Source organism: Staurois parvus, unplaced genomic scaffold (genome assembly GCF_062004578.1).
Source record: "Staurois parvus isolate SC_StPar_1 unplaced genomic scaffold, SC_StPar_1.0 ptg000085l, whole genome shotgun sequence".
In the NCBI taxonomy this organism is placed as follows: domain Eukaryota; kingdom Metazoa; phylum Chordata; class Amphibia; order Anura; family Ranidae; genus Staurois; species Staurois parvus.
The window spans coordinates 1,225,836-1,247,363 of record NW_028317881.1 but is presented as its reverse complement, the minus strand read 5'-3'; the positions used below and the strand labels follow the sequence as shown (position 1 = coordinate 1,247,363).

At 40.1% G+C, this 21,528-nt stretch overlaps 1 protein-coding gene across 1 annotated transcript in view; it reads left to right on the top strand.

Moving 5' to 3' along the window:
* The window catches only part of STING1 (stimulator of interferon response cGAMP interactor 1), a 141,011-nt gene extending 135,725 nt beyond the window's left edge, over window positions 1-5,286 (top strand). The window contains exon 7 of the mRNA XM_089669947.1: window positions 1,358-5,286. Within this exon, the coding sequence (XP_089526073.1) occupies window positions 1,358-1,464 (107 nt within the window). The 3' untranslated portion in view covers window positions 1,465-5,286. The remainder of the gene's footprint in view (window positions 1-1,357) is intronic.
* The last annotated feature ends 16,242 nt before the right edge of the window (window positions 5,287-21,528 follow it).

Sequence of the window (21,528 nt, the reverse complement as noted above, 5' to 3'; positions counted from 1 at the left end):
GAAAAGAATACATGTTAGTCTGAACAACTGTGGGAAGGAAATGTATTTACTTGCCATGCACACTCTTGTACATACAAGTAGATATGTTTGTAACAGACTTCCTAAACTTCTATTATAATATAAGGAAAAGCCTGAGCCAGTGGGTTTATTAAAAAGACCTCTGATCAAATTAATAAGCAGAATATTGTCTTAAAGATGAATTTCCATCAGCCAATCCACTTCTGGCAGCTCCCACCCTCCACCATATGTTAAAGCTTTAATGCTCATTTAGTGTCTGGTCACACTGGTGCGATTTCAGGTGCGATTTGCTAATCAAAATCGCATTTAATGAATGTGAATTTCAGTGTCTTAATGTGGAATTTTCTGCAGCGCAATTTCTAAAGTAGTTCTTGCATTACTTTTTCTGCGGTTTTGTTGCAATTTCACATACATTGAATACAATGGAAATCGCACTGCAAATTGCAAGAAATCGTTGAAAATTTTCACAAGTAGCAATACAGTCTTCAGAAATCGCACCTGAAATCGCACTGAAATTGCACACATATTGTGCAATTTTAAATCGCAGTGGTGTGACAGGTGACTTAGTCTATGGTAATGTAAAAGAGAACACCTACCTTATCCCCTGGTGTAATTGTACAGTGAACCATGTAGGACAAAGACAAAGGTTCAAGTTCACTTTAATGCAGACCTCCACAGAAAAGTGTACCTTTTCTCCCTTGATGTTATGTTGAGCTGCTAGGAATGAAGGCAAGGCCTTGTGTAAGCTACAAATTGTCAGAATATGTCATAGCCTCTCCATAAGGTCCTACATCCATGACATACATTCAGTATTGTTTTGACTAGGGCTTAGGACCCATTAACACCTTTGTGTGTGCACTGTTATGTGCATTAGCACATTTAAAAATGATGTGCTAAATTTGCCATTCTTTTTAATGATAACCTAATGTGTGCATGAGGCCAAAATAAATGCACCTGCCTCTCTGCTGGAAAAAAAAAATAGGTAGGAATTTTTTTTGGTCGTGTATGCACATTAGATCCTCTGTTAGGGGTCTATGGTGCAGGTACAATGCTTCTTTTTATTGCTATCAGCCTTTGAGAGCATATGGAATCAGACCTGCTGAGATATGAAATACAGAGAAAATAGACTGGTCATACCTAGATGGTAAGAAACATTTTTCTGCATAAAGTATGTACTTGGCATTTAAAGCCATGAAAATACTATAAACAGTAGGTATGTCTACATAGAGAAGAGCTGTAATTCTAAATAAGGTTATATTATGTGGTAATGTTAAATACTAATAAGGCTAAGTGGAGTTTCTTTTCTAATGAAGTGTTAATCTCTCATATTGTATTTTAGATTGTCCTAAAGGTGAAGATTATAGCGAGCACCAGCTTTCCTGGGAAATACTGAAACATTTAAAGCAACAACATTCTGAAGAATATGACCTTTCTATCAGAGCCTAAAGTAGTTAATCACCCATCAGTAAAAAAAAATAAAACTTCACTCCTCACCTACTGTTTTATAAAATCCTTCATACAATCCTCACATCTTCCCTACCATGTATGACAATTTTAGCGCTTTAACCACTTGCCACCCTCCCACAGTACTTTTACTGTGAGCTGGCGGCACAGCCGGACTCAGTAATGTACTGGTACATTGCTGAGCACATGTGCACAGATGCACCCCCTGGGAGGCATAGCGGTGAGATCCCATGACTGCTGTGTCCAGTGGACACAGTGGACCACAGAGCACTGCACCTCGCTGCTGTGAGCGGCTAGGGTATCGTGATCACTATGACTAATCAGAAGGATCACATGATTACAATGTAAATAAAACAGTCATGAATGGCTTTTATTCATGACTGCTTTCTTACTATTGTGAAGCTGTGATTGGCCCACAGTTATCATATGGTATCTGGCACCCTGTACCATTGTAAAAAAAAAATCTCTGATCACTCCCACAGAGTAGTACAGTTTGGCGACACTGCATTAACTACTCCAGTTACAGTATGTAATAAAACCTAGTAAAACAAATGTTTAAGAAGTTGAATAAAAACCATTCATTTAATTTTTTGTATTCCATACTGTCACCAGTCAGTATCCCTGATTAGCGGCACACCAGTCATTTGATGTCCTTATACTGCACTGGTGACCGTATGTAAAAATAAATTGCGAAAAAAAAATAATTTTATTTAATTTATTCATTTTCCAAAAAACTGTGACATAAAATTACAACTTCAAAAAAACTTGCCATGCCACTTACTAAATACTTTGGATTGTCTACTTTCCAAAAAGGGGTCACTCTTTGGCACGTCCTTTCACCAGTAAAAGTGGACTAAATGTTGTAGCAGTACTTTGAGGAGATTAATCTTCCTCTCTGGACAATCCAAGCAGTCCTTTCACAAAGAATTAATAGACAAAGCTGTTCAGGATACTGGACACTTTGTCCCCTTTAAACACACAGCTGACTCTCTAACACCAGTGATACCACTCTAGATCCACAGGCGAAAGACCCCCTCAGTCAGCTCCATCAACTTCCAGCAAAACCCAGCCCCCAGTTCGCCCACCTGGGACAGGTGGTCTGGGGGGCAATCATCCAGCTGTGATCTCCTCCTCAAGGACAACACAATTCTGTTCCAGGTCTCAAACTATTTATACACTTCCCCAGCAGCCTTTTGTGTCCTTTTCCCAGGGGTATTGGCTGAGACAGTATAAATATTCATGCTGCTTATTTGCCTTACTCTACACCTATATTCCAGAACCATCCAAAGGGTTCTAGAAGGCAGAAGTAATCAAACCTGCAGCCTGTGAAACACAGAAAAGACCTAAACAATCACATACAGCCGCACTAATTACAGTGATCCAAACTAAATTTACCTAATAACAACAATGCATCTCCACTAGATGCAGTGAAACAAAACTAAATTTACCTAATCCTAGTTCTTATCTACCTATGCTACATTAATATACAATGATTTGGGTTATTTTTACCAAAGAAATGTAGAAAACTACATTTTGGCCTAAATTTATAAAGAAAGACTAATAGTTTACAAAGATACCTTTTTTCCCAGCTCACAACATTCTAAAAACATAGTCGCCACCATTATCATTTTATTGCATTAGTGCTCATAAAGTGTTCTTCCTTTCTTCTTATATAGTTCCTTTTAGCCTGTCACGTATTAAAATGTCTTGTATAACTTACTTTGCACACAAAACTTGAAAATTGACTGACAGGGCACATTTTTACTAATCACTTCCTATTAAAACCTAAAACAATCAATATTTATGCAGTGTAAACAGTTTAAAGTTAAAAAATACCTCCAAGAAGTAAACTGCCTTACTTTATAGATAAACACTTAAACAGTCAGCAGTAGTAAAACTGAGCATAGCTGAATTAGCAAGGCTTAATGGGTGAGGCTAAAGCATAATAGGTAGCATGATGCTGGCAGAGGCATAACCCACTTTTACCATGCTTTTTACAAAAGACCACTGACACCAAACAAAAGATTGTTAATGTTGACCAAGATGTTGGAAGTGACTGCTAGAAGCCACTAATGTGCTACAACCATTGGCCTGCACTGCTCTAGGTGTTATTGGAGGGGGAGAGAGTTCTCTTCCACCAGCCACACATTAGACAGAGGAGACAGAGCTTTGCAGTCATGTGACCACATAGAAAAACAAGTAAAAAGATAATGAAGTTGCATTTTATTTTAAAATGTATGAAGGGCGATGGAGGGCAGTTGAACAGTTGTAAGTTAAAAAAAAACTCCTACAAGAAGTGCCTACCTTTAAATATAAACACTTAAACAATCAGCAACAATCACAGGCAGCACTTAAAAAGTGGGGTATGGTAAAGCCTAAATTTGTACATGAATCCATTGATATGTAGTGGGAGCCAGGCCCCTTAGTTGTTCCTGTTGAGTGGTAAACTTGCCCCTTAATAACTGGTCTTCAGTGATTCATTGTTTAGTTAAAGACTTGCCTTTAGATGTATTTGTATTCAGTGGAAGAAATGCCTCCTTATTTATTGGTGTTTTGTAAGAATTGACATTTGATTCATTGATGTTCAGTTGGAGCTGGCCTCTTATTTTACTGGTTTTCAGCGGGAGATTTGCCCCTAGTTTATTGGTGTTCAGTGGAAGAATTATCTTTTAATTCTTTGGTGTACAGAGGGACAAATGCCCTTACCTATATGGTGGCAAAGTACTGCTGTGGCTAGTGATCAGAGAAACTGGCTGGCTGCACTGTCATACTGTGTCATCAGAACAGCCAGCTAGTGACTGTGATAATTTTTTTTTAGTTTTTGTTTTTTATCTACACTCTGAGTGTTTACTACAGTGCAAAAGAGGAATGTGTTTTGGGGTGTGATTCTAAGTATGCCAACACTGTGAGAGAAATTTCTTACTGCTTAACAGCTGCATGCAAATACAATTTTATTTTCTTTCATCATTTTCCAAAAGCTCATGGCAAAAAAATGATCTTACCATGCCTCCAATTAAATACATTGGAGGGTCTACTTTGAAAAATGTGGCCATTTTGTCAGTGTGTCCTGGAACTTCAGGGCCGCAAGCAATGCAATAGGTAGTCAGGAAATCAGATGCATTATTTATGTCCCTTGAAATCTTGAAGGTGCTCCTTACACACATGGTATCCCCATACTCAGGAGGAGTAGCAGAATTTTGGGTGTACTTGTAGGTATGCCCATGCTGTATGTGAGAAATAACTTAAAATGACAACTTTGTTTAGTAAAAATTTTATTTTCTAAACATTGTGGCATAAAAACTCTCTATGCCTCTTACTGAATACCTTGGATTGTCTACTTTTCAAAAAGGGTTCATTTAAGGGTGTTTGTACTGTCCTGGCTTTTTAGGGCCTCAAGAAATTAGATAAACAGTCAGTACCTTAGGGTTGATAAATTGCACATTTATACCAATGTTTATAGACTCAGCTTTCACACAGACTAAATAATATACACCTATTTGTGTTTCTTACCCACGCAAAGTAGCAGAATTGATTTGGGCCTTAATGTATGAAGAAAGGTTAATTATTTGAAACATTCTATGACAGAAAATAGGAAAAACTTTTTTTTTTAATTTGCTTATTTTTCCTTTATATAGTAAAAAATAAAAACCCAATGATGATTAAATACCACCAAAAGAATGCTCTGTCTCAATAGCAATTATATCAAAATAATTTGGCTATACCTTTATGTACACGGTACTTTTTTCCTTTCTGCAACGGTACTGTTTGCTCAAAATGTGAAAATCAATAAAACTTATTGAAAACAAAAAATTATTTGGGTACAGTCTTGCATTACTAAATAATTGCCAATATGACAGTGCTGAAAACTGAAAAATGGTCTGGATAGGAAGGGGTTTACCATGCCAGTCAACAAGTGGTTAATTTATTGGTGTTCATTTAGAGAAATGTCCCTTAATATTTTAGTATTCAGTAGTATAAATGCCCATACTTTAATTGATATTTAAAGAAGATCTTCAAAAAATTTCATATACTGTCGCTGCTGACCTTTATAAAAAAAAGACACTACCATTCCAGGGATCCAGCACTGTCTTCAGCCAGGCCAGTTCATCACTGGTCTTTGGCACCATCCTCTTGACTGTGGGAAGCTGGGCATATTTGACATGTCCCAGGAGGTTACAGGTGGAGGTGGGGGGGGAGCAAATTTCCTCTATGTTCACCTGGGCAAACAGAGCGGAAGAGGGAACAGGTACCTGTCAGATATACGTAAAAGCTCCTTGGAAAAATAAGGGGGGAGGTGGAAAAGCAAAACTTCCTTTTTCAAGTGAATTTTCTCTTTAGTAGAAGAAATTCCTACTTATTCATTAGGTGTTCAGTGAGAGACATGTCTCTGCATTCATTAGGGTTCAGTGGGAAAATTGTCCTATAATTTAGTGGCGTTTGGGCCACTTAACTTGTTGACGTTTGGTGGAAGAAATACCTGAGAGTGTCTCTTCTTAATACCCTCTGCACAGCCTTTCTTCAATTATTTGGGCTTCGCTGGCCAGAGATTAATGTGTTAGTTCACCTTTACAAAAAAACTGCCCCTAGTTTATTGGTGTTCCGTGGAAGAATTATCTTTCATTGGTGTTCAGAGGGACAAATGCCCTTACCCATATGGTGACAATGTACTGCTGTGGCAAGTGATCATAGAAACCGGCTGGCTGCACAGGCAAACTGTGTCATCAGAACAGCCAGCCAGTGTCTCTGATCACTTTTTTTAGTTTTTGTTTTTTATTTACACTCTGAGTGCCTTTGATATAGGTGTAGGCCAGAGGTGTAAGTACAGAGGTCGCACATGCGACTCGGTCACATGCTCCACAGGGCCCATGTGGCCCCCTGTCAGAACCTTCCAGCCTCACATATCACCGTCTTGTCCCCAGGGCGGGCTCTGATCTCCCAGAGCAACCTTGTGCCTATCTCCCATGTGGGGGGAGCTCTTGCACTTGCAATGCAGAGAGGCTTGTACTAGATGTGACAAACGCGGTGCCCGACCCCTACCCTTCTCACCAACTCGTGACAAAGGACTGGCCAATCTTACATGCTGTCACTTATGTAACAATGTCACTCTCAGCTGCACCCTGCACAAAGATTTTCCAGCTCACAAGACCACAATCTAGGTGCCAGCATTCTGAGAGAGATTGCCACTGGGTCAAGTTAATTAAGCAATTATCTATTTAAGCCATCACCTTTTGACTGAGAAGGAGAAAACCCATAATCTTAGCAATAACAACTATGATTTTATAAAAATGTCTGTAATATACATTGTCACCACAGACAGGTATATTGAGAGGTACCAAAAAAGGAAGGTTTTCCAGCAAGGGAGCTGAAGCAAAAAAGTGGTACCTAGGTGACAATTGTGGCTTAGTGAACCATAATTGTATTGTAAAAAATTGTATAGTTTTATTATTAGCAAAAAGTCTAAAACATACATAATTGTTAGCGCACACACAACATCTTAATTATCATTAAAAACACCTAAATGCTGTCTAACACTGTATATATGCTAGTAGTCCTGACGAACAGAAAGTACGCCAAAGCACAGCAAAACCAGTCGATGGCATCCACATGGTGATCACCGGCACGCAGCTACACTCTAGTAATCCCATCTAGTATATCGTCTACGGTGACCGCATAATGCGACAGAGGATCTGTTCACGGCTTTGTACTACTCTACACCCAATATCAGGAAGTATGTAATGGATTCCCAAGTCCAGAGCTGACAAGCTCAGCTGACACTTGCACACAGAGATCTAAGATCCATGGCAATTCCACAGGACATTCATGAGCAAGTAAGTTGTCTCTGCTGCAGACTATTGAAATCTTTGCATCTTACCATACAGGGAGATGCAGCCTTTTCTTCGACAGCAGCTTTAGCATTAAGCAGAAACATAATACTAGGAAAATTTCCTTACTGTGGAGATACAATGCCAATATAGGTGGACGGTATTGTCCACATATACTGATCTCTTGTAATTACATTTTGTCAGCATACATGTGCAAGATCGGTGATATTTAGCTATTACTGATAATGAGTTAGGTGCACCCCCATGATGGATATATGTGTGTGCTAGTAACGTATGTTAGTCAGAAATAAAATAGTGCAGCGCTGATAAAGTTAGTAATAATAGATGAGAAATAGATATAGGACAAATATATAACAAATATACTGTATATAGATGTCGAAAATAAATAATCACATGTAAAATAGCTAGTGAATTAAAATATTGAAAGTCCCACAGCTTCAAATCAGTGCTTGTGCCTTGTATTGGTTATAAGAATTGCGCACTCACAGGACGTGCACTGTTATTGTGCATTGTATGTAATATCCAGGTGTCAACAGGTAGTCATCTGGGCCACAGGATGGAACAGGCTCCCTCTCAGGATGGCCAGGGTCCAGGGACTAGAATGTTGTTACTCCAGGGATATCCAGAGTTCCCGTTTAGGAATGGATAGGTGCAGCTCTCACAGGATATGATAGGAGTCTCCCTCTCTGGACACAGAGGGTAATGGGCGTCTATGGAAAATGATACTGCCCATATGGGGTTAGAACAGAAAAATGCCCATAGTGTAGTATGGTTAGGGTATCAATTTATTGATATAGTAAAGATGCATCCAGGAAAATAAACTGTACACAAAGCAAAAAGGACTAACCGCCCCTATAGAGAAATGTGGAGCTCTGGCGGCCAACGGCGTGACATCACGGCATAAAGAGGCTCCTCCTCAGAGCTGTGGATCTCTGCAACTCCTCCAGAGTTACCATGGGCCTCGTGGCTGCTTCTCTGATTAATGCTCTCCTTGCCCGGCCTGTCAGTTTAGGTGGACGGCCATGTCTTGGTAGGTTTGCAGTTATGCCATACACTTTCCATTTTTGGATGATGGATTGAATAGTGCTTGGTGAGATGTTTAAAGCTTGGGATATTTATTTAGAACTTGACCCTGCTTTAAACTTCTCCACAACTTTATCCCTGATCTGTCTTGTGTGTTCCATGGCCTTCATGATACTGTTTGCTCACTAATGTTTTCTAACAAACCTCTGAAGGCTTCACAGAACAGCTGTATTTATACTGAGATTGAATTACATACAGGTGGACTCTATTTACTAATTAGGTGACTTCTGAAGGCAATTGATTCCGCTAGATTTTAGTTAGGGGTATCAGAGTAAAAGGGGTGGAATACAAACGCATGCCACACTTTTCGGATATGTATTTGTAAAAAATTTTGAAAACCATTTATCATTTTCCTCGCACTTCACAATTATGTGCCACTTTGTGTTGGTCATAAAATCCCATATAAAATACATATACAGTACATATATACATATATAAAATCCCAATAAAATACATTTACATTTTTGGTTGTAAAATTACAAAATGTGGAAAAATTCAAGGCACTGTATTCCTGTCCATTCATTCTCTTCTACTGAAGCTGCAGAGTAGGAGATTGAGGGATGTGTCTTTTATCTCCTTTCTCTGTCTCAAAGGTGAAACATTAGAGGTCTGTTTAGACCACTGATATCCCACCAAAGCCCCCCAATGGGGCTCCTAACAAAAATAGTAAAAAAAAGTAAAAAAAAAAATTGTAATAAACAAATAAAATGGTAAAAAATATAAAAAAAAATAAAATAACAAAAAAAAACCCTGACACCAGTGGTGGAACTATCAGGGTCACAAAGATCACACCTGTGACCGGGCCCTGGTGTTCTGCCATCATGGGGGTCACAGGCCGGGGGTCATGGGGGCTCTTTATGGTTTCTGGCATCGGGGCCCTGATGGTTCTAGTTATGCCTCCAGTGTAGACCATTTAAGTACCTCATAAATCCTGACTGAAATACTCATAGGACATTGCTAGAATGAGACCTAGTTGCTATTGCTCACCTCCACCATCACAGGAGTGAGCTCTCAAATGCTGAGCTCAGAACTACTGTATCAGGGGAGAGAGAGCGCATGTGATGGGTTTGAATCAGAGAAAAAGCTCACTCCTGTGTTTGCATGCACCAGACCACAGTACTTATGGTGCATTCCAGTGCGTTTCAGCCCATTCAGCATGAATGGGTTCAAATCGTACCGCACTGCATCACATGTGAATCACACAGGAACGCAGAACATTCCTGTGCAAGTTCTAGTGTGATTCAGCCCTATAAATACTCATTTGGTCAGTTTACAAATGAGATTTTCCTCCTGCATATCATTTTACAGATTTTCAGACAGCCTGAATTTGTCTCTGTTTTTTCACGCCTTCTGTGATATCACTGATGGTTGCCATCCCTGATTGTGACTCCAATATCCTTCATACCCACATCTACATTGACTTTCCTTCCTCTACTACACTTCTCCCACATGCATACTGCATATTTTAAGTTACAATCAAGAAAAGCAGGCAGCACGGATTAGGCAATATTTTACATAAAAGACAAAATAAAAAAGTGAGCGCTCTCCCATCAGCAGCCAATGCACCAAAGGTAATCTCAGCAAAATCTTCAAAAATACACATAGATAAAAAGTGCGGCGCTAATACATATAAGATCTGTGAACACATATATATCTCAGTTAATCTGAAAAACACACTGTGGTATATAGCACTAGACAGAGGAAATAACTAATAACTATTGCATCAGGTAAAATCACTGGTAAATCAGGTAGAAATTGATGGTAATGTCCAGACAAGTTGTCGCAGGATCCTACATAGAAGCTTAATCTGCCAGGATCAAATAGTAAAATTGCGCACTCACCGGACGCGCTATGGACAAGCGCATATGTTGTATGACCCCTGGAAATCCCTCATCTAATGGGGAAGATGGATAACCATCAGGGAGCAGATAATCCTGATGTAATAGGCAGCTTCCAGATCCAGGAATCCCCTTAAGGCTGGATAGGTAAGGAACTCCCTCCAGTGGTGAAGATGAGTAATAGGATATCCTAAAATTTATTAGCTCTAATAGGAGCCAAAAAACACCTCATAGTGTAGTAGGTAAAATCAAGAAATTTATTTAAAAAATATTGTGGATAAAAACAGGGCAGAAACACTCAAACAGTGAATGATAGAGTAAAGTGTGACTGACCCAAAAGTAAGATGGCCGCCGGGCCTCCTCGTGGCTCCAGGCGGCTAAGATGTCACGCTCTGTTGGCTCCTCCTAAGGCCTTTCGTGCCACTGCACATCATCAGAGGGGAGGCCAACAGTAGCATGACAGACCTCTCACCCCTATATAACATAATATTGGCGCCGCCATTTTGTCGTAGACCGAAAAAGTGAGCATGCGCGACTCCGCGGGCGCCATTTTGTCATAGATCGAAAGTAATTGTTTCAGACAGCACTCTCACCTCTGGTTTACTATGTCACCACGGCATGCCATAATTAATCACATTGGGTCCAAACATTAAACACACTCTTAGGTAATGCATATGGTACACTGTTATCAACATATTAATGTTGTTATCGCCCGCGGGAAGTGCGCATGGGCAACTTTACGGACACCATTTTACTGAGGATCAAAACATTTAGATAAAGATAATATTACACACAGCCAGAGGAATCAGCAGCCCAATTCAAAAAGCGAACAAAGGCACTAATTAATCTGGCAGCAGCATCCTAGTACATTATCATATATCGCTTATGGCATATATGGTCATACAGCAATCAATATACAAAAGTTAAAATAACACAAAATGACAATCACATTAAATCACTCAATAATAATGGTCAGTATTCACCGATGAATAGGTAAGTGCCCAATATAAAATAAAATATTATATGGTGAACAATATAATAAATACTATTACAGTCACACATATAAAATGTAATGAAAAAATTGTGTAAAAATGGCGTCTCCATTTTATAGTCCATGACAGGAATGGCGTAGTGTTATGGGCGCCATTCCTGTCATAGATCAAAAATATGTAGTTCCCTACACATCAGGGGGAAATTATCTATACACATTGATCAACGATTATGCCTAACATTAAGAGACCTCCATATATGGTTGTAATGATTTTAGTCAAAAATACGATTCGTAATGACCATCATAAATGATTATAATAATTTTAGTCAATAATACGATTCGTAATGACAACAGTCAAACAGACCATGATCTAAATGCCATTAAAAATAGCCACATAAAATATATAAAATGAAATTAGAAAAAACGTCTCCTACAGTAGAGTGTCACTAATAATGGGAGAATAAGAAGAGTAAACCTAGACCAAGGAAATATCTACTAGGACGGGTAATGATATTATTATAATATTATTAACTATTAGCAATAAAACAGTTGACGTCAATTTCAATATTAAGCCCCAGAGGGTATAAAGTACCCAGCTCGTATACCCATCTTGTTTCTGCCTGGGACACCGCACGTGTTTTGTTCCCACCCCTCCAATGGGGAGTAACGACGTCAATAGCAGTGAACTTGAGGGAAATGGGATCCATATTATGATGTGTCCTGTAATGATTTGATAGGGAATGTTCCCTATACTCTTTTCTAATGTTTGCCACGTGTTCTCGCAAGCGGTCCCTTAACCGCCTTGTGGAGCGTCCCACGTATTGTTTTAGGCAGGGGCATTGAAGTAAATAGACAACATATCTACTATGACAGGAAATGAAATTCTTGATAACATATGTTTTGCCTGTTGTGTGTGATATAAATTCGGTGATCCTGCGTTTTCTAGTACTGTCACATCTGCAAATCACACATCTATTGCATGGACTAAACCCTTTCATGTCGGAAAACAGAGAAATGCGGGCTGGGGGATTTATCACATTAGGTGCCAAATTATGCCTAATAGATATGGCTTTCCTGAACATAATTTCAGGTCGTTCAGGCAAGATGTTACTCAAAATTGGATCAGTAAGTAAAATATCCCAGTTTCTCTTAATCAACCCACTAATAGCTTTATGCTGTATGTTATAAGTAGTAACGAATGGACAGACTTTAGTTTGAAAAGGTCTGTGATTATCCTGTAGCATAGTATCCCTATCAGAATCTGCAACAGACTGTATTGTTTTCGTCAAAGTACTACTACTGTAACCCTTTTCCATGAATCGTTCTTTCAAGATCATAGCCTGGGAATAATACGTATCCAAGTTGGTGCAATTACGTCTTATCCTAGTAAATTGACCCCGTGGAATGTTCGTTAACCAGGAAGGATGGTGACAGCTGTGCGTAGGGATGTAGCTATTGCGATCCGTGGACTTGAAAAATGATTCCGTAATTATCTTTCCTTCTACATTAAAGAGTGTAAGATCAAGGAAATTTATTTGCAATTTACTATACACATATGTTAGACTTATATTATGTGTGTTATTATTTAATGTTCCAAAGAAATTCACAAGTGATTCCTCACTGCCATTCCATAGGAGGAGGACATCATCAATATATCGCCCATAGAGTGCCAGTTCGGGCCAATCTCTGGCGTAAATGATGTCCTCCTCCCATCTCACCATAAAAAGATTAGCGAGACTGGGGGCAAACTTGGCCCCCATAGCTACACCTTTGATCTGCAAATAATAGGTCTTATTAAACCAAAAGTAATTATTGGTCATTGCAAAATCAAGTAACTTGAGAATGAACTCTTTCTGTATGGCCGGCAGGTTACTATGGTGTGATAAGTAATAATCAACTGCTTCCATTCCATCACAGTGTTTGATGTTAGTATATAATGAAGCGACGTCTGCCGTCACAAGGAATGTATCTGCTGATATTGTAATATCTTTAATTAGATTGAGTACCTGTTTGGTGTCTTTAAGGTAAGCAGGTGTTTGTATTACCAATGGTTGCAGGTAATGATCAATATATTCCCCCACCTTTGAACATAGGGATCCTATACCACTTATTATTGGACGTCCTGGGGGGTTGGTGGGATTTTTGTGAATCTTTGGAAGTATATATAAAATGGGTAGTTTTGGTGCAATTGGAATGAGAAAAGCCTTCTCCTTTTTGTTTAAGATTCCGTATTCATAGCCATAATTAACGATTTCTTTCAATGTGCGTTTATAGCCAGGGAGTGGATTGCCAAATAGTGGGGAGTATGTCGTATGGTCACTCAAAATATTCATAACTTCTAAGATGTAATCTGACTTATTAAGGACCACGACCCCTCCCCCTTTGTCAGCGGGTCTAATAACTAAATCCTTCTTTTCAAGAAGTGATCTCATAGCTTTAATATCTCCTGTCCTATTATGTGGTTGCTTGACAGTTAAATATCCTAGCTCTTTCAGAACTTTATCTCTAAAGATGTTAACGTAAGAGTGGGTTTGCGGAGGAGGGTTATATGTAGAGGCATTCCGTAGATTGGAATGCACAAAAAGGTCTGCCTGCGTATTGCTAATAATTGGTTTATTGGCAAAAAATCTTTTTAAGGATAGTTGCCTAGTAAATTTGTGTATATCCATATATACCTTAAACTTATCAAGTTTATTGGCAGGGGCATATTTCAGACCCTTATCTAGCAATCGTAATTCATCATTATTAAGATCAATATTGCTAAGATTGAATAACCCTTTACCAACTATATCTTTCTTTTCTTGCTTATGTCCGTGTGCCCTTCTCCCACCTTGTCTTCCTCTTCTGTGTCCTTCCTTTTTCTCACCTTGCCCTCCCCTAAAAAAGGCTGTCTAGGATGATTATTCCCATTGTTCCCATTATTGGGATGGGTAATACGCCTTGGGGGAGTTTGTGATGCCCTTTGCGCATGTGGGTGGTTAGAGCGCATCGGACTAGGTCTATATGGCCTATTGTTCTGGTTAGGATGGCCCTTATACTGGCGTGGGGATGCATAGTATGAATGGTCATTCCTCCATGTTTGGGGACCATCAGAATAATATGGACGATTATTATAATAATATTGCCTAGGAGAGGCATAGTAAGTGTCATTCCTTCTTTCTCCTCTCGGGCATTCCACTGTTGAGATCCATTCCTAGAGTCTTTATAAGGGGAATTCATATACCCTTGTGGATTCCTATTAGGGTGCCAGAAAGAATCCCTAGACCCTATATTCTCATCATGTAAATGTTGTATGGGTTCGAAGCGATTAGTAGTAGTAGTGTTTGTATTATAATGTTGGGTCTTTTTATGGGGATATTTTAATATTGGTCTAGGTTTAATCGTGTTTGCAGAAGGTTTAGGGGTATTAGTGAGAGGAACATGAGGAGTCTCTTTATCCTTCTGCCATTGGAAGACTATTCCATCAGAGTAATCTTTATAGTCCCTCTGATACTTTTTCTTTTTCTTTAATTTTTGCTCTTTCTCTACCTCCTCCAAATGTATTTGAGTCTATCTGATTCACTCTTGTAGTTATCTTTGTCCTTAAATGGTATAAGTTTCTCCCTTACTGAATTAATCTAAATATGTGAGTTTCTTTCTTTTCCTTAAAATAAGGAATTTAATAAGATCACACCCTGCTGAATTAAAGAATTGGTACCATTCTAGATGACCATTACCATCATCAGAATCAGGGGGTATATCCCAACGTAGTGACCTCAGAACCATCTGTTCTTTAACATATTTATTTAAGAAAGAAATATCCCATAAAGTCTTAATTTCTGCTGAAGTCAGATTTTTAAGATGCAGAAAAAGACCTTTAAGGTCATCAGTGTCATTATCCATTGTGTAGACATCATCCGAAATGTCTGCACGTGATAATCGATGTTCAAAAACATCACCCATCTTAATGGGGGGATGTAACAAATAATCGAAAGAAATCGATAAAAGCAATGGAGGAAAGCAGCTACAAACTTCAACTAGATTAGTGACCAAAAAAGACAAAATAAAAAAGTGAGCGCTCTCCCATCAGCAGCCAATGCACCAAAGGTAATCTCAGCAAAACCTTCAAAAATATTTTACATAATCCCTGGTGAAATGTATGCAGTCTTTGTTCCTTTGACTTAAAGTGCTTCTCTGAGACAAAATTAAAGTGTTACTAAACCCACAACAGTAAAATCAGTCTGTATATGCAGTAAAGCATGCTTGTTATACTCACTGTGGAAGCAAAGGGGTTAATCCCCTGCATTGTGTTTGATCCTGTCTTCTGTGAGCCTCCCCTTCTTCCAGTGTCCCCCTCTTATCTCCTGATAAGACATATTGTGTGGAGACACTCTGCACATTCTCAGTTTGGTGTGTGTTGCTAGAGAGGTTTTTTTTTTCTCCTGAGAGTGCATGTGATCAGCACAGGGCCAATCAGCACTGTCCAGGCAGAGGTAAGGGGTTCAGTATCCTCCTAGATCAAATTGAAAACATCTCCTACAAGTTTTAACATGTGCTTGGCTGGACATTGATAGAAGTCACAAGACTGCTCTAACTACTGATGAGAAAGGGTATTTAGCGGTTTATAGTTACTAAAACAATTGCACATGTTCTGTGTACTGTGGAAGACTAGGTATAATGAATGCAGGGTCCTGAATGCAGGGTCCTGGGTTTAGTAACTCTTTAAAAACAGTATTTTGCAAGGTTCCCATAATGTATGCCCATCCCCAATATTTTCCTATTTCTCTGCCTGGGTTAAAGTGGTTGTAAACCTCAGACATGAATATGCACATATCACTCTATAGTGTGTGCTTGTCTCAATCCAGAGTACTAAGTGTCATTTCTGTCCTCTGTCTTATTCCTCTGCTATAAGCATGAGTCACTTCTGATGACTTTTCCTGACACCAAGAGAAAAAAGGTGACAGGGGAGTGCACAGTATGTGATTGACAGCCTCAGTTCTGTACCTGTGCGCTGTGCAAAGGGGGGTGCATCCTTTCCCTCCAATCAGATCTCAGAGCTCTCTCCACTGATGTAATTTCAGCCCCCCACCCCCTGCTTTTCAGAGCTGAGAGATTCTGTGTAAATTCTGCACTTTGAATGAAGGTAGGGGAAAGATGGCTGACAGGTACAACTTACACGAGATGACTGTTTCATCTGAGTATCACCTGAGGCCAGTCACTTCACTGGGTATATTATACAGGATTTATATAGCGCCAACAGTTTGCTCAGCGCTTTACAATAAAACAGGAGACAATACAGCAACAATACAGTTCAATACAAGAGGGAAAGGAGGGCCCTGCTCCTTGGAGCTTACAATCTAGGAGAATCTATATTTGAAGGTTTACAACCATTTGAAGTTAATGAAAGTACCTTGTGATCATGCCGTTTCTCTGCGTACTGCCTAATTTCCACTGCCAGACCTACAACTCTATTCAGCTCCAAGCATCGTTGGGACCCTTAAGTTTTGCCTCTTTATTGGTATGCAAGTCCTCTGCTCAGATGCTTCTCCTCACAGTATTTTTGGAAATCTGCAGTACAAACCAGCCAGCAAAAAAATGCAGTTTTTTGAGAAAGGTCAAAGTGGGACACTTTGCAAAGTAAAGCAGATGTGAAATTACAAAAAAAAAAAAAATGTTTTTTTACCTTAAGGCATTCTCTGCATTAAGGTACAAAAACCTTCTGAGTTCAGCTCCACCCCATCCCCCCGTTTACCAACTTTAGCTTGATCCCGATCTAGTATTGTTCACAAGAGCAGCAGCTCTCTCCCTACTCATAGGCTCAAAGACAGCAGCTGGAGCCATTGGCTCTCACTGCTTTCAATCACAGCCAGTGAGGAGGGAGCACAGGGCGGGCTGAGCCATGCTCTGTGTGTCTATTCTTTTGGCGGTTTTTCTACCACACTTATTTACTAGGTTCTGTCTAAGATTATAAATGTAATAAGTGATTACAACCTTTTGTCTATACATGAATTTAGCCAATCCTCATGTGGCTAATACCAATAATGTTAATTATAAAGGATGACAACTGTGCAAAAAATAAAGATCTAATTTATTTACACAGAAGAAAAAGTAGTTACTAATTGAATCAAACAAAAGATATGATATTTCAAAGTAAATAATTGATGTTACAATATAACATACAGTATACTATCAGTATAGAGCAGGGGTGGGCAAACTTTTTGACTTGAGGGCCGCAATGGGTTCATATATTGGACCCGGGGGCCGGACCAAGAGTAGATGAATGATGTGTATGTGTCATCCATAGTAAGTATAGTAATATTCCCCCATAGTAAGCATAGTAATTCATCCCCCATATAGTAATTCATCCCCCATAGCAATTCATCCCCCATATAGTAATTCATCCCCCATAGTAATTCATCCCCCGTAGTAATTCATCCCCCATATAGTAATTCATCCCCCATGGTAATTCATCCCCCATATAGTAATTCATCCCCCCTATAGTAATTCATCCCCCAAATAGTAATTCATCCCCCCTATAGTAATTCATCCCCCATATTAATTCATCCCCCATAGTAATTCATCCCCCATATAGTAATTCATCCCCCATAGTAATTCATCCCCCATATAGTAATTCATCCCCCATAGTAATTCATCCCCCATATAGTAATTCATCCCCCATAGTAATTCATCCCCCATATAGTAATTTATTCCCCATAGTAATTCATCCCCCATATAGTAATTAATCCCCCATATAGTAATTAATCCCCCCTATAGTAATTCATCCCCCATATAGTAATTCATCCCCCCTATAGTAATTCATCCCCCCTATAGTAATTCATCCCCTATAGTAATTCATCCCCCATATTAAGTCCCCAAGTCCCCCCTGTGTCAATTCACTTACCTTTGCTCCGCGCGTTCCTCTCGCCGTGTTCCTGCGCCGTTCCGGTGTAGCATGAAAATCTGTCTCCTATGAGGATCTGTCCCCCTCGACGTATCTGCGCATGTGCCAGTTTCAGGCATTAGCAGCCGATCGGCGATCTCCGGCACATGCGCAGATACGTCGAGGGGGACAGATCCTCATAGGAGACAGATTTTCACGCTACACCGGTCTTCAGGGCGGACTGTGAGAGGAGCCTAGCTCCCCTCACGTTCGTCACGCTGCCCCGCCTACACACATCCTGACAGCCATCCTGACAGTATCACGCTCCGTGGGCCGGATTAAAAGGTCTGCCGGGCCGTAGTTTGCCCATTGCTGGTATAGAGAGATGACTATAGGAAAGAAAGTTTTATAGAAAAGAGACAGAGCAGTGCTGATACATTACAGACATCCTGATTAGAGATGAGCGAATCGAAGTATCCGAAGTGGAATTCGAGTCGAATATCGGAAAAATTTGAATGATGTGTATGTGTCATCCATAGTAAGTATAGTAATATTCCCCCATAGTAAGCATAGTAATTCATCCCCCATATAGTAATTCATCCCCCATAGCAATTCATCCCCCATATAGTAATTCATCCCCCATAGTAATTCATCCCCCGTAGTAATTCATCCCCCATATAGTAATTCATCCCCCATGGTAATTCATCCCCCATATAGTAATTCATCCCCCCTATAGTAATTCATCCCCCATAGTAATTCATCCCCCATATAGTAATTCATCCCCCATAGTAATTCATCCCCCATATAGTAATTCATCCCCCATATAGTAATTCATCCCCCATAGTAATTCATCCCCCATATAGTAATTTATTCCCCATAGTAATTCATCCCCCATATAGTAATTAATCCCCCATAGTAATTCATCCCCCATATAGTAATTCATCCCCCCTATAGTAATTCATCCCCCATATAGTAATTCATCCCCCCTATAGTAATTAATCCCCCATAGTAATTCATCCCCCATATAGTAATTCATCCCCCCTATAGTAATTCATCCCCCATATAGTAATTCATCCCCCCTATAGTAATTCATTCCCCATATTAATTCATCCCCCATAGTAATTCATCCCCCTTATAGTAATTCATCCCCCATAGTAATTCATCCCCCATATAGTAATTCATCCCCCATAGTAATTCATCCCCCATATAGTAATTTATTCCCCATAGTAATTCATCCCCCATATAGTAATTAATCCCCCATATAGTAATTAATCCCCCCTATAGTAATTCATCCCCCATATAGTAATTCATCCCCCCTATAGTAATTCATCCCCCAAATAGTAATTCATCCCCCCTATAGTAATTCACCCCCCATATTAATTCATCCCCCATAGTAATTCATCCCCCATATAGTAATTCATCCCCCATAGTAATTCATCCCCCATATAGTAATTCATCCCCCATAGTAATTCATCCCCCATATAGTAATTCATCCCCCATAGTAATTCATCCCCCATATAGTAATTTATTCCCCATAGTAATTCATCCCCCATATAGTAATTAATCCCCCATATAGTAATTAATCCCCCCTATAGTAATTCATCCCCCATATAGTAATTCATCCCCCCTATAGTAATTCATCCCCCCTATAGTAATTCATCCCCTATAGTAATTCATCCCCCATATTAAGTCCCCAAGTCCCCCCTGTGTCAATTCACTTACCTTTGCTCCGCGCGTTCCTCTCGCCGTGTTCCTGCGCCGTTCCGGTGTAGCATGAAAATCTGTCTCCTATGAGGATCTGTCCCCCTCGACGTATCTGCGCATGTGCCAGTTTCAGGCATTAGCAGCCGATCGGCGATCTCCGGCACATGCGCAGATACGTCGAGGGGGACAGATCCTCATAGGAGACAGATTTTCACGCTACACCGGTCTTCAGGGCGGACTGTGAGAGGAGCCTAGCTCCCCTCACGTTCGTCACGCTGCCCCGCCTACACACATCCTGACAGCCATCCTGACAGTATCACGCTCCGTGGGCCGGATTAAAAGGTCTGCCGGGCCGTAGTTTGCCCATTGCTGGTATAGAGAGATGACTATAGGAAAGAAAGTTTTATAGAAAAGAGACAGAGCAGTGCTGATACATTACAGACATCCTGATTAGAGATGAGCGAATCGAAGTATCCGAAGTGGAATTCGAGTCGAATATCGGAAAAATTTCGATTCGTGCCGAATCCGAAAAATAGCCTAATTCGGACGCGCGAATCGAAATTTTTCAGAAAATGGCGGCTGACATGTGCGGCGACGGAGCGGGGATGTCTGGGAAGGCGCGCAGACAAGGCGCGCTGACCCATAATGCATTCCTCAACTACATGTGATCGCATCAGCCTATCAGCAGCCAGCCAGCCAGCACTGTGTAATGGTCGAGCTATAAATAGCGGCCATTTTGGAATTCTTCATTTGCCTGCAGTTATTGAACAGAGGCAGACCGCTCTGTACTAGGGACAGGGACAGAGTTAGGGCCACAGAAACGATAATTGGGGACAGAGAAAAGTTACTTAGGGACAGAGAACCATTACTCAGGGACACAGACTTGTTAATGAGGGCCACAGAATCGTTATTTAGGGACAAAGAAACGCTAGTTAGGGCCACAGAATTCATAATCAGGGACAGACAGAATTGTTACTCAGTGCCAGAGAATTGTTACTTAGGGCCACAGAAACGTTATTAGGGCCACAGAATTGTTACTCAGGGACAGACAGAATTGTTACTGAGTGCCAGAGAATTGTTACTCAGGGACAGACAGAATTGTTACTGAGTGCCAGAGAATTGTTACTTAGGGCCACAGAAACTTTAATTAGGGCCACAGAATTTTTACTCAGGGACAGACAGAATTGTTACTGAGTGCCAGAGAATTGTTACTCGGGGACAGACAGAATTGTTACTGAGTGCCAGAGAATTGTTACTCAGGGCCACAGAAACTTTACTTAGGGCCACAGAATTTTTACTCAGGGACAGACAGAATTGTTACTGACTGCCAGAGAATTGTTACTCAGGGACAGACAGAATTGTTACTGAGTGCCAGAGAATTGTTACTTAGGGCCACAGAAACTTTACTTAGGGCCACAGAATTGTTACTCGCACAGACACAGAATTGTTACTCGCACAGACACAGAATTGTTACTGAAGGCCACAGAACTGTTACTTAGGGCCACAGAATTGTTACTCGCACAGACACAGAATTGTTACTCGCACAGACACAGAACTGTTACTGAGGGCCACAGAACTGTTACTTAGGGACAAAGAAACGCTAGTTAGGGCCACAGAATTCATACTCAGGGACAGACAGAATTGTTACGGAGTGCCAGAGAATTGTTACTCAGGGACAGACAGAATTGTTACGGAGTGCCAGAGAATTGTTACTCAGGGACAGACAGA